This window comes from Telmatherina bonti (assembly GCF_933228915.1).
Source record: "Telmatherina bonti genome assembly, chromosome: 3".
Taxonomy (NCBI): domain Eukaryota; kingdom Metazoa; phylum Chordata; class Actinopteri; order Atheriniformes; family Telmatherinidae; genus Telmatherina; species Telmatherina bonti.
The window spans coordinates 9,446,604-9,461,268 of NC_136621.1; the positions used below are offsets into that span (position 1 = coordinate 9,446,604).

Consider the following 14,665-nt stretch of genomic DNA (forward strand, 5'->3'; position numbering starts at 1 on the left):
AACTCAGAAAATAAATTGGTTTAAAAAAAGAGGTTAAAGATGGAGGTTAAACGGTCAGCTGATGCTGTTGTTCATGATTCAAAAGCACCAAAAGAAAAAACTCATGCATGCATGAAAGATTTGTTGAGTTACCACACATGCACCGGACTGGAGGCGACTAAACACACACACACGATGAAAACATAAGCGATTACGTATTTACACTTATATTCTAGTTATTATCTGTCATTACAGCTGAGCGAATATGAGCTGAAGAAATGGAAATGATTCACCTCTGATCGGATGAGTCAAAGACAGACGGCACATCAGCGTGGAGCTTTGGGGAAGTAGGCGCGTGCACGTGTATCATACCTGCTTCTGCAACCGCCTGATAAAAATAGATAGTAAGTGGTGACAGAACATGGATACTTAGTTAGAAACATGAGGAAGAAGGTGGGTGGTAAAAGATGATGGGAAATCCAATTATTACAAGTCTGTTTCCTTTCTTAAAAAAAAATCCAAGATGCTTCACATTTCAGCTTTTCCTTTGAGCATTTTTAACTCCCATAATCACAAATTTTAACTCTTTAGTAACTGATTAAAGTCATTTAACTACGTTTTAAAAGCTGTTTTAAAACTTATTTATTCACTGGCCTTCAGCCCAACCTGAGACTTGACTTTATTTGTTTTTTAATTCATTTTAATAAGTTTTTATTGTCTCGAATAGATTTTGTTGTATTATACTGCTTCCACTATATTTTACTCATTGTAATTTTTTTTATCATTATTTTGTCCTTTTATTTGACTTTGATCTTCAGAACTTTGTCCAGCTTTGACTCCTGTTAAAGCACTTTGTTAATAAATTGATGATGATGATGATAATAATTCTGCACATCAATTCCTTGTTTTTATAAACTTAGATAAGGCCTGACTAGTATAAGATAATAGACAATTCATACTCTTACTAAATGTGGAACTTTATTTACCACTATGTGATTGCTTTGCTTCAGTAAAAAAAAACCCAAAACAAAACAACAAAACAATAAAAAATAGAATACTTTTATCTAAGAGTGTGTTTGTGTGTGTGTGTGTGTGTGTGTGTGTGTAAATGACCAGTTTCATCCTGAAACAATATTATGTCTATTTAACAAATAGTGAGTCCATGCCATGGTCTGATTTAGGAAAAAGCAACAAGTTTCATATTTTTATTTCTTTAGCACAGATATTTTAAATAAATAAATAATCAAAATAAAAATGTTTTTATAACAGAGTAATAATAAATAAAAATCAATGTGCCAGGAGAACTCAACATTAAGCCTTTTTCAAAATAAAATTGCACTGATAATTGATTGATTTCTTGATTACTGAACACCATTAGCATTTTTGATCAATTGGCTTATTGACCATATGATCGATATTGATGTAGATCGATGTATTGTTACACACTCAGTACGTCTTGTTTTAAGCTTTTTACTTTTCCTGACTGAAATGACACAAATGGGCTTATGATGCGTGAAGGGGGTCGTTGACAAAACATTTCTTGATTTGATGATCATTGCTTTTACTTTTATACCAACACAAGTCTTGTAGCCATCATGTGCTTCCTTCTTTTCATTTGTTTACCATCAAGCATTCCTATATGTGCCTCTGAGCACAAGAAAGAAGCTGATATCTCACTTCCAAATGTTTATTACTCTGCATGTGTAGTAAGCACTTTGAGCAAAAGCTACATTTGTGAAAATCTTTATTAATAATTCAAGCAAAGATACAAAGTTAGTTCAAGGTTGTGCATAGCTTGACACATTTAAAACTCAACTTTGTCCTTGAAAAAAAACCTTAATCATCCAGTTGGCACAGGAGTGCAGAACCTTTTGATATCCAGTAGTCACTGGGTCGCTTGGAGGGAAGCATTACAGTCACAACAAAATTAGTTGAGTGACCTGGAGGGAAAGAGAGATGAAACATGAGGAAATCAGCTTTGTTTAGCGTTTACAAAGCAGAAATCTGCTTATCTGGTGTGAAACCTGTGAAGCTTTTACATGTAAGAGTATGAGTCTGAAGCAGTACACCATGTATGTTTTCTCCTTGAACAGGAGACATTGTGCATTTCAGAATTACTTTTATTTTATGTTTGTTATCTTACTTTTCTTGCATTTCTTACAATAAAGAGTTGAGAAAAGTAAAATTTTCAAGCATCAGATGCAAACATAATAATAAAATTCATTCCTGGGACTTTGGCTTTATTTTGAAAGGCAAACATTATGATTCCTATCAGTATGAACGTCAGCATGTACCTGTGGTGGACAGAGTCCCCGCTCTGGCAGACGTCTTGTACAGCGGAGCATGATAGAGGTCAGGATCAGGCACAGGGTTCTGTTGCGGTTCAAAGTGCACCACGGGCAGCATGGAGTTCATCACCCGAGGCAGTGCGTCATCAATCACCATATTGACATCGTCCCAGCGACTGGCGTCCATGAACATGCCGTGTACAAGTACACCATCCTCTGGAACTGGTAACTGAGGTTCCCACACAGTCAGATAAAGAAGTGAAGAAACAAATTAAGTGACTTTATTTTGCATCGACAACGTTTTCATTTAAAGTTATTTAAAGAATTATCAATCAGATCAATCATCTTTTGTGATCACCTCCCAAAAGTTAGCTGCGTTTCTGGACCCTTACAAATCTACACATTTAAAGCATATAAAGTAATAAAACAGCGATTTTTTATGCAAATAGAAGTACAACAATGTTAAGCATTTAAATATGCGATACCTCCTCATCCATGTCCAGTTTTTCACTGCCAGGCAGACTTCTCAGAGCCTCAAACACCGCTGCCTCGTCTCTGTACGCCGGTACCATGTTGAAGCGGAAGTTGAGCTCATCGATGGGCAAATTGTAAAGCCGAGCATGATTCTGCAGAACTCCTTCAGACCACAAATCCATTCACAGCAAAAAAAAATGACTTCATTGAGTATTTTTTCAACTGAAATGTCTGAAAGACAGAACTGGACTTAAAGAATAAAACCGGACGTGGATATCATACTCCTGTTAGCCAAGGAGGACTAAACGGTTTGATGTGGACTTTGTCTCTCTCATCTCAGCTAGAGTTAGATTACATTAGAGTTTTACAGCAAATTAATATTAAAGCAAAAAATTCATAAACTCAGATTAATCACTAATTAATTTCTGCTGTGATATCTAGTGGCACAATAGCATGTTCATCATGACGCTGTTTATGTCATTTAATTCTTCTATCTTAGGCCAAAAGTGAAAGAAAGTTATAATAAAAAATATCTCATTTAAAATATCAAAAAATACTTTTGAAATCAAAGTACAAGCTGAAGTGAGCCTCATGTTTTACTTCACAGCAACAGGTCACAGCCATGAGTCCACCGCTAAAAAGAGGACAGTTTAACAGTGAAGTAAAATATCTGATTATGGGACATAGAGGTGAGTTTCTGTCCATATTATCTTTAAAGAATCAATATCAAGAAGGCCAGCATTGTGCCGGGGACCGAACTGGAGCTCCTGGATCTGCTGCAAAAGCTTCTGCTGCGGCCTTTTAAATCCCCTCTGTACCCCAATAAAGAAACCTGACCTGAATACTGTGGACGATTCTTGGAACTCTCTACATTAAAACCAGTTTAGTAAAATAACAGAGCAGTTTAGTGAGATGCTTCTTCAAGTAGCTGCTAAACAGAAAGATCCAGGAAGTCATTCCTGTCAACAGCCATCACCCTCACGGATAATATGATTTACAATTGCTCATTTAAAAAAGAAAAAAAAAACAGTAAAAAAAAAAAATTGCTCATTTAAAAAAGAAAAAAAAAAATCAGTAAAAAAAAAAAAAAAAAAAAAAAAAAATTAAAACTACTACAACATCCTAATTTTCCCTCTGGAAATAAAATAAAATAAAGTAATTTTCTACACGACTTAACAGATCCAACAAACATGTCTTTGGAGTGTGGGGGAGGAAGGGAGGGAGGGAGGGAGGGAAGGAGAACATACAGGCTACTGTTTGCATCCTTCACTAGCCGGGGCTCAAACCAGCGACCTTCTTGCTATGAGGCAGCAGCTTTAACCAACACATTAAATTCAGCTGCCTGCACAATAGTGAAGCTAACAGCAACTATTGTTAACAACCTCCACGGCTGAGCTAACTGCAGCTAACTAAACATTGTTACAATGACTTGTGCAGAGTAAAGCGCTTCTTCATATTTGTTCTGCAAAATGGAGAGTGGACTTAAGTACTGGCTCGTAAAAGCATCTGGCTTTTCATAAAATGACTGATTTTACTCTTACTATTCAAATAATCCATGAAGTTCAGCTGAGAGCATCGACTGCATTTTCTATGACACATGAATAACTATTTATAATGCTACATATTAATTCAGATCAGTTTATAGGCGATGTCAATACTTACATAAGAACAAATCCTGTTATTTTCTCACCGTGATTTATCTGATAATGAAAACTGATATTGCAGTTATGAAATGATTAAAAATGTAGATAATTTAGTGCTGTTTTACCAGTGAGAAAGCCTTGAGGGAAGAAGAACCCAGAGATCCAGAAGGATTTGGGCTGACCACGTGCGATCCAAGCCTTGAGGAGATGACAAGTGAGGGAAAGAGAGGAGGTTGGATTAAAGTTTATGTATCTAACATGCTGTCTTCATTACACTATTGTACTACTGTGCATCACATGCATCCCATTCCAGTAAGACGGTGAGAAAGCCTGGGAGAAAAGGGAGGAAAGTCAGGTGAAAATCTCCTCTGAAGAAGCAAAAATGTGCAGTTTAACTCGTCTGCAACCCAGAACTTTATACACGGATGCAAGTGTCCACTATTTGTTTCCTTTCTTTTGTGTGTGTGGATGAATTTTAGGGATTGTGCAACACACATGTTCAAACCAGTGTTACGGAAGAACAGCTGAAGTCATGGTAAATGAACCAAATGCTTGACAGGGTGTACAGGGAGACAGAGAGAAGGGGAGGAGGGGGTGCTTTCAGAGTGATGTTATAGGCCTCAGGGATGAACACAGAATGGTCATGTGTTACCACTGTTTGTAACTAAATGAGACTAAACACGAATCAAACACAGAGAAATCCATGCATGCAAAATGAGTATACATAGCCGGGAATCAGTGTTTGTGAGCATCAGTGATGCAAACAGAGCTTGAGCCAGAAGAAGAAATTGAATCATTCTGTGTATTTTTCCATGTTTTCACTCATCTGATTAGTTGAATTTCTTTGAATTAAATTAAAATCAAACCATGAACATGAACTACGAGCAGCAGAAACGCACTTGGAGGATGCTGGGAACACTTCATGCTGGTGTTGCATCAAAAAAGTTCTGCGTCTCGCTGATAGGTGTGCAAAATCAGCCATCACACAACCTGAAGCAAACAGCAACCTACCACTGAGTGTATTCATAGAATGCTCTTTTCTGTCTTGTTTTGCTCTTTTCTTTCATACACGCAGTGTGATACAGCTCTGCATCTCTAGAACTGCTCTAGAACTGGTTCTCCTTCAGTTACTTGGTGACAAGTTTCCAAGTTTCCTGAAAAGAAGCAGCCAGCATCTTCCCCAAAAGCTCAGAGTAGCAGCTAGAAAAGATCTTTGATGCAACGGTTTTCCTCCTCATTTGTTCTCATAAGAGTAAAAGATTTAGAAAACTACATGGAAAACTTCATTTTCATAAAATTCAGAGTTCATTGTCAGGGACTAAACATGTGAATCTGTTTGTGTGGAAGTATCTGTGCTGTTCTCCAAACCTGGATGAAGGCGGTTCTGAGGCTCAGGTCTCGGACCCAGGAAGCCAGAGGTTTCAGGGAGGGGTAGGCAGAGTTCGTCCAGTTGGTGGGAACTTGGTTGTTCAAGAAACTGGTATAAATTTGATCCATTTCCTCTGACATCACAACCAGACCTGCGATCGCCTTCAGCAGAGTGATGAGAGACATCTGGGGAAAAAATTAATTAAAATCCCACATAAGCTTACAATGAAAGAGGGGTAAAAATTGCTTTTATACAAACTTTTTTTCTTCAGGTAAAAACTGTTTGTTCAACTTTTTTGCTTTATATGGAGAAAAGAAACTTGTGAAATTGCCATAAAACAACGAGCTGTATGTGTTCCTGCACACGTGTGTTACCCTCAGAACTTTCAGCAAGTTGTTGAATCGAGCTACTTCTTGACCCAAAACAGTTGTGAGGGAGTTCATGCGGCCATTTCTTTCTCGAACAAATAGTTCTTCTACTGCTGCTTCCATGTCAAGATGCTCTGATGAAGTGGACGAGCAAAGAGACAAAGACACAATCATAAAGCCAAGCAGGTGCAGTTAGGAAGAGTTTGGCACTAAGCTTATGTTTTATAGTTTGTCACTATAATAAAATATGTGTATTTTGTTATTTCGGGGTTTGTATGTACCAGGTAGCTTCGCCAGAATAGATTTTGCGAGCTCGCTGACGATGTCATCGTTACTTTTAGCTCCATGACATGCTGAAGAACGAGGATTGACATCCAGTATGTTGTTTATTAAGGTCATGGTTTCTTGCCGCTGTGAAGACAAATATACATACAGAATTTTTCCATTTGACTTAAAGCCTCATGTTCTCAAACCATGAGAAGTTTAACATGAAAAAAACAAAGAAGAAGGGTAAATTAGTTTCTTGATAAGACAAAGTGAAACATTCAAGACATAAAATTACTGTAAATTTAACAGTCAGTCATAAATAAATAAAGGTTAACAGGTTTTACAGGTGTTTTTGGATTTTGTGCTTTTTAAATATTATCCTAACCTGGAAAGCCAGGCTGGCGTTCTCATGCATGCCAAACACCTCCGGATCATCTATGATTGGGAGCCCTTCAATGTACTGCTTGTATTGATCCAGTTCATCAGTGTCTGGAGCAAAGTAAATACCTTGCACACAAGAGAAGGTGTGAGGGGGGAGGTCATTAATCCAAGAAAAATACAGAGAACTCTGCAATCAGACACACATGCTGGACTGAATGGTATTTTCCTTGAAATCGAGCTTGTTATTTTCTCCCTGTTTCAAATCCAGCAAAGGAGAGATAAAGGGAGCAAACAAGACAGAAAGTACCTGAGGAAGAGTAGGTGTAGCCAGGCTGCAGAGTCTCGGGAGAAAAAAGACCTTTGAGGATTGTTCGGAGGCAGCGCTGGTCCCAGGCATCTGTCACTCTGCCTCCGTATGTGATCTCACCTGTGGAGCACAAAGATCACACATTGACCTTGCGTTAATGACGGAGAAGCGGCTGTCTTAATGACCATCCCTGATATCATTTCAGTCTGAGTTCAAACAGCTATGCCATACTTAAATTAGAAAAGCAATCGGAGAGCACAAACCTCTGCCAAGGGCCACACTTCTCCCCGTATTGTGACATGCATAATAAATAAAGGCCCTACATTTATTGTATCCAAATTAGCATTTTTCACCCGTCTGTCTTTATGATGTTCCCTTTTTTTCTCACTACACATTCTGCATCACAGATGAAATACGCCGATATATAGACAAGGCGTGATTAATATATTAATTACTTTTTATTTTAGCAACACATTTATTGTATCTGATTTTGTTGCGCCATTACAGCTTCATTTGTTCTGTTACTATGATGAAAGTTGCAAAGACCCCCTATTTTTCACATTCTGGATCATAGTATCATGAAGCATGGTGATTTGTTGAATAATATTATTCCTACATCACTATTTTACTTTATCAAGATTTTCTGATCCCTTCACCATGAAAACATCTGACTGGGAACTATGATAAATAGTTCTGTAGTTAATCACAAAAATTACATATCCCGTAATGGTTTTCTTCCAGCTTTGTAGCTTTTAAAAATACAAAAAATCCGTTGACACACTACAGATTCTACAGTGTTTTGACTATATAATGATGTTTGTTGAGTGATTATACATTCATTTGTTTTCTTTCTGTGATGACAACTCCAAAGACCCTCTATTTTTTCATATTCTGGATCATAATATCCAGAATGACTTCTTTACCTGGATCAGTCATCGATTTATTTTACAACCTGTTTGAAACTTGTCCTGTATTTTTTTCCAAAGTGCTCCGACCATTTTCATTGGAGTTACGTGCACAAACGTTGAAAATGGCCTTATGTCACAATGTTAAAGAAACCTTTAAAAAAATTCCTGTATCCAAACGGCGATCCAAATCACCACCAAAAGTAAATCAGTTCTTCCTTTTCACATTTCCAACAAGTCCCTAAAACTTCATGTAAATCTGTCCATAACTTTTAGAGTTATCTTGAACACAAATAAACAAACAGATTAAAACCACCAGATAACCTCCTTTACGGAGGTAATGATTAACAAACATTCAGAACAAGTTTAGTAAACAGTTGAGCATCATTCAAACTAAACTTTAAAATTAAAAACTGGAAATGAAATCTAAGTAATGAAACACCAACAGGAAGCAAACCTCAAGTCAAACTAATCTGGCTTTTTGTTTTTTCTTGGCCTCTTAAATGTTTGTGCATTTTTCACAGCAGGATAAATTCACACTGCATCTCATCACCTGTCCTATTGACCTTTACTTTATTCTGATTGAAGAAGACTGTAAGGAATTAGTTTTAAAGGACAAAAGCTTCCTGAGAAGTGAATCACATGGCAAAGTGAAACTCCAGAAAAATCCCAGCAAGAAAAGGAAGTCAAAACAAGAAGAAGATTTTTAAACAAGAGACATGTTCAAATTAGCAAAGAGATGGAGACAAATTATGACAAATTATATTTGACACTAAAACACAAGATCAAACTTTCAGTTATATAAGAACAAAAGAAAAAACACATAATCTCACAAAATCTCAGTTGGAAGCTTTTAGTAAACTGGAAGCACATTGAAGCCAGCAGGGGCTGTTTTTTTTTTTATATATTCCACATCAACGAGGAAAAAGGCAATGTCATGCTTGGATTGAGCCAAACTACTTTTCCTTAAACAATGTGTAGCTCTGCCTCTTGAGGACTGTCAGAGGATTTAACAATAACACAGTCATGTGATAACAACAGCGAGAGACATCAGGTTGTGCTGTGCTCCTCAGCTGATCACACGGAGGCGTGATAGACAGGAAACCAGATGAGTGAAACAAATAAAGGAAGGAGATACTGTACGATGAACACTGATTAAAAAAAAAGATGTTTGCAATCATTTTAAAGAAGTCTGAGGAATACCAGAATAAATTCCCATAATTAAATCAAACTTAAATTCACCCATTATCATGTATGATTTAAAGATGATAATAAGATGTAAAAATGATTTTAGTTTTATAGTTCAGTGCGCGAGCCGAGCAAACATGACATCACAGCTGCAGAGTCAAATCGAGTTACAGTCCTGTTTTACGAAGTAAGCACATTTGGGTTTCCACTTTATCATACAAGTGTGTGTTGTTGATAAAACTGTGCAGTTTCTATGAAACGCTATGACAACATGAGAAACATTGAAGCAGATGGAGGCAGTTTTGTTCTTGATTACAGCAAACTGTCCTTACATTTCTGACCATCTCCAGGTTTACTTTGCATATTGGAGATTGTGCTGATGCTTTACAGAATGACACAATAGAAAGGTGATAATTAGCTAATCAACTGCATTGAATTTAAATAACAACTTCAGAGCAAAAGTTGTAGCAAACAGTGATGTAATATCTGCCAAAAATGTAATCATTTTGGCCATTTTTAATGTAATAAAGTCGATAACGAAACACCTTTCTGATAATGGGATCACAGTCTTCAGCCAATGCTGTAACAGATTTTTTTTGGCCAGTAACAAGTTATTACTCTCCTAATGGGTTAATTGGTCGAGTATAAAAAATAAAATCCCTATAAAATGCAATAACTGCAGCTGATTATATCATTTTATTTACACATCAATAATAGCTAAGAGTATATTACTGTTGAGTTAATGCAGTGTTGATTTTATTACATTTAAAATGGCCAAAATCATTAAGTTACTGAACATTACTACATTATCAGTTGCTACAGAAACATAATAAAGTCCTGTTAACAAATGTCCAGATGCATTAGCATAGGCAGTACATTTTCCAACTTTTGCAACTTAGAAACACCTACAAACATTAATGCATGTGTCCCTGCTGCTGACTGTCTTCCTGAAATCCCCGAGGATCATAAAGAAGAGACCTTTAATGCACAAACATTAAGCAGAGGAGGTGCAGTCTGTTGCCATACTACTGTCTGCCATGCCAGGTCATCCCTTTCCATGCCGTTTACAGCAGGATATAAATAAAGTGCTTTGCCCTGCAGGGTTCCTGTGTGTTACTAATGCACATGTGCAGCATGGAAATTAATTCACACCTACCAGTGATATAAATCAGAGCATCCCAAGGGACGATGCCATCTTTGCAGTAGAGGTTTAAGTTGAGAAGAGCACATTCTCTGTCGCTCTCATTGAATTCATAGCGAATGTTCCAGCCCAGAGGACCAAATTTCTTGCGCTCCTAAGATATTGGAACAGAACATATTTATATATATATATATATATATATATATATATATATATATATATATATATATATATATATATATATATATATATATATATATATACATATATATATATATATATATATATATATACATATATATACATATATATATATATATATATACATATATATATATATATATATATATATACATATATATACATATATATATATATATATATATACATATATATACATATATATATATATATATATATATATATATATATACATATATATATATATATATATATATATATATATATATATATATATATATATATATATATATATATATATATATATATATATATATATATACATACACATATATATATATACATACACATATATATATATATATATATATATACATATATAAACATAACTAACCACAGTGATTACACGTGAAGTGAGTGACGAAATGAGAGAGAGTGAATCTGACCTGGACAACTGCATGAAAAAAGCAGATCCCAAAGACCATTTTCCTCCACTGCCATCCCAGTACGTGGTCTTCAAAGAAGCTGCTGGTGATTTCTGTGAATGCTCGGCGCATGTTGGCTCGTAAGCCTTTAGGAGGCTCATTAGTCACCTGGAAGTTATTTAAAAAAGCGAGGAAGAGGGAGAGACAGACAGAGAAAAAGAGCGAAAGAGAAAGACCTCTGGTTCAGTGGTTATCACTGAAGAAACATCACTAAACTTTTCTCAGGGCCATTCCTCCCATCTGTGCTGGTGGTCTATGATGTCATCTTATCATTATTGCACATAATTTTCAGATTGGAAATACAAGCTGTTCTTGACATATGCTGAAGATATTCAGATATTTTACATCCAAGCTGGTTGGTTTCAGTTGAAACAGGATCTATTTAATCTGTTAGTGAGATTAAGCTGCTATGCAATCTGTCAGTGTTCCAGATACATCCCAGCATCTCAGAGCAAACACTGTTGCTAATTTATAAAACTATTTTTACACCAAACTTTACTTATTTGATGGTGAGTTTTAAAGATCCATGCTTGCAGAGCTATCTTTGACAGATAATCTTTGGATCATCAAATAAATTCACTTCTAACTAGAACAGCACTCGGAGAGCAAAAAACTCCACCAAGACCTGGATCCCAACAGTGATCCGGATCACCACCAAAATTAAATCAGTTCTTTCTCTTCACATTTCCAACAACTCCCGTAAATATAATTTAAATCCATCCATAACTTTTTGAGTTATCTTGAACACAAACAGACAAACACCAGTAAAAACGTAACCTCCTTGGCGAAGACGATGATATTCCATATTTAAGCGTATGAGTACCTTGACGGAGTTCTGCAGCACGGTGACAGGAAAAACTTTTGTTGGCATGGAACTGAGGAACAAACGGAAGTTCTCGTGGATGTACGTGTCTGCAATGAAACACAGAACAACATCATACAAAGCTACAAATAAAAGAAATTAAGTTTATTGATACTTTTAAAATAAAAACTTGATTTTGTCAGCGGGTTTTTTTTAAAGCTTTTTTAAGCTTCAAGATCTTATTTAAGCAATTGAGTGGATATGCTGGTTCATTTTTTTTGTTTTTATTCAAATGCATTTTTATTGACTTTTTTTTTAGATATTTGTTCATTCCAGGTTGTTTCTTTCTTTTCTTTTGTAAATTATGAACAAAATTGGGAGAATCTGTTGTTTTTCCCAGTCTGGTTTTCTGAATGTCACTAAATCCTATACACAAGATTTTAGATGATATTATTTGTAACTATGCCACTGCTGGGGAGTTAAATTAGAAGTTGTCCAAGTCATTTTGATTTCACTTTTTTTGTTGTGCTGCAAACATGACAACATGATAAAATATTCTATGTGGCTGATGCAAAACAAGCCAGTTCTGTCAGATGTGTGTGAGATGGGGTGATATTCATGTCAGTGGTAGTACCAGGCTCGGTGAAGGTCTTGATGAGCTCCTCCATGGCTAACATCCAGGAAACAGCCAGATGGCAGTTCTGCAGAAAGACCCAGTTGCCATTCTTCATCGCTGCTTGTATCATCTTCTCTGCTATGGGTCCCTGGCCTTGACCCAGTGAGATGGATTCCACTCTGACAAACAGGCAAATGTTGAAACATCAATGTAACACTTTGTAAACACTGGCTCTACTTTATAATTATTTCTTCATAAACTATTTCTCTGTTATTTCTTTTACCTGTCAAGGCATCCTCTCTCCGCTGCAAAACGCTGGAAGGCAGCCATGGGATCAGACCCTGTGCTGAGGATGAAGACCAGCGGGGTGGAGGGGGTAATGTCATTGTAGAGGTTAGCCAGATCCACTGGAGGGTTTTCCACAAACTGCTTTCCCAAGGTAACAATCACAAACTCTGTTGCTGCCAACACCACCTGAAACAGGAAGGCAGCGTGAAGTCACTAAATAACAGACGGGACAGGACCATTTGTACGTTTGCACCAAAGTGAAAGGAAGGGAAGGTGGAGAATACTGGAAGGAAACAAGAGGACAGAAAACTTTAACACTGCTGTGGCAGGGAAGCTTTTCAGACCATGTGGATTCTGAATTGAAGAAGTAATCTAAATATGTTAAATAAATAACCACAGTTATGAAACAACTTTGGTGGTTTGAGATCTGCTCAGATTAAGCAGATTTGGGACGAAAAAAAAAAAAAGGAACAAATAAAAACTTCCAAAACCTTAATCCAACATCTTTTCACAGACTTCATCTCAGCTCACCTTCTCTTCCATGAAGCTTTTAATAAGAATTAGCTTTTGGAAGGTCCCCAGTCTCTCATTCCAGTAACCTTTTATTTGCTGTTTCTTCTCTTTGGACTTCCAGACAGGAGCCAGGTCTGACACATAGCCTTCCCAGATCTCAGGATTAATGGATGCTTGGAAACGACCTGAAGGAGAGGTTCACTCAATGCAAAAAAAATCTGGTAGAAATTTTCCAACTTGTTTTGATAATTATTCATACAGTGTGTAGTAAAACGATGATAGCAGAATTATTCTGCTTGATGCAGTGAATAAGCTAACTCTTCATTAACTGCAGTAAGAGGGGGATTGAATTACCAAGCTTGATTTGGATATGAGTTCTGGTGATTTCTTTAGAGATATTCTGGAAGCAGGGCAGTGTGTCTTCCAGCTCGCAGCATGTCTGCCAGTAAAAGTCGCTTAGCCATGGCACATCTGGCCGATCTGCATAGTCCTGGGAGACAAGGGAAAAATGGCCATGAGTAGACAGGCTAGGGAAAAAGAATTAAAGCAAATCAATTTAACTATAGGTGTAGATCAAGATGGAAAACATGTTTTGCAGGCAGACATCAGTGATACAATAACAAGTTTGAAAAGCATAAAACATTTATTAAACGACTGCCGGTGATAGATGTCTCTAGGCATGGAAGAAAGGAAAAGACATGACATGTTAAAGCAGAGATGCAGAGGAGAGGAAGGACCGGATTAGCATGAAAATCACGGCAGCTAAGCGACAGAAACTCCAGCCTACCTGACTCTGTATAAATGAGAATAAAATTGTGGATGAACACAAGAAAGACACTCCTGGGTGTAACTGACTGATCTGTAGTTCGGTCTTAGAAACCATCTGATCAATAAAACAAAAGCTTAAATCTCAAATGTTTTTTTATTCAATTCTCAGTGCTACTTTTACCCTTGCACAACCTTCTGCACCAATGGGATTGAAGAGAGGATGAAGAAAAGAAAAAAACATTATTTAAAGAATATTCTTAAGATTTAAATTAAGCAGGTTAGATTATTCTGAGTGACTGAACCCAGTTTCTTTCCATGGATGACTAAATTACATTAGTCAGACATTATTACTGTAACCTCAAGCTCAATTAATGTCTGAAAAAAGGCATTTAACTTTAAAACAATAAAAAATAGATGTAAAAAAAAATGGCCCTAAACTGGACAGACCTATAATGTTAATAGCATCTCCAGCTGTTCTGTTCTGGGTCTACAACATGTTACAGTAATTTTTAATGTTTTCATCCACACCCGTGATCATAAGTTAAATGTTAGTAATGGAGATTACAATGGACACAAGAACACGGTTTTTTCAGATACTTTTCTAATCCTTCCCAGCTTCGCACAAGTCAACAATTCTTCATTGTAAGTTCTCTCAGAGTTCTTTTGTGCAAGGCATGGTTCA

At 36.5% G+C, this 14,665-nt stretch overlaps 1 protein-coding gene across 1 annotated transcript in view; it reads right to left on the reverse strand.

The window, feature by feature from the left end:
* Nucleotides 1–1,815: 1,815 nt before the first annotated feature.
* Nucleotides 1,816–14,665, reverse strand: part of dnah6 (dynein, axonemal, heavy chain 6) — a gene marked incomplete at both ends in the record, with an annotated part of 62,088 nt that continues 49,238 nt past the window's right edge. Inside the window, 16 exons of the mRNA XM_079265101.1 lie at nt 1,816–1,919; nt 2,274–2,496; nt 2,753–2,904; nt 4,510–4,582; nt 5,753–5,938; nt 6,128–6,255; nt 6,403–6,532; nt 6,774–6,895; nt 7,077–7,196; nt 10,326–10,464; nt 10,958–11,104; nt 11,820–11,908; nt 12,433–12,593; nt 12,698–12,888; nt 13,234–13,400; nt 13,570–13,705. Coding sequence (XP_079121227.1) covers nt 1,816–1,919; nt 2,274–2,496; nt 2,753–2,904; nt 4,510–4,582; nt 5,753–5,938; nt 6,128–6,255; nt 6,403–6,532; nt 6,774–6,895; nt 7,077–7,196; nt 10,326–10,464; nt 10,958–11,104; nt 11,820–11,908; nt 12,433–12,593; nt 12,698–12,888; nt 13,234–13,400; nt 13,570–13,705 — 2,268 coding nt within the window. The remainder of the gene's footprint in view (nt 1,920–2,273; nt 2,497–2,752; nt 2,905–4,509; nt 4,583–5,752; nt 5,939–6,127; nt 6,256–6,402; nt 6,533–6,773; nt 6,896–7,076; nt 7,197–10,325; nt 10,465–10,957; nt 11,105–11,819; nt 11,909–12,432; nt 12,594–12,697; nt 12,889–13,233; nt 13,401–13,569; nt 13,706–14,665) is intronic.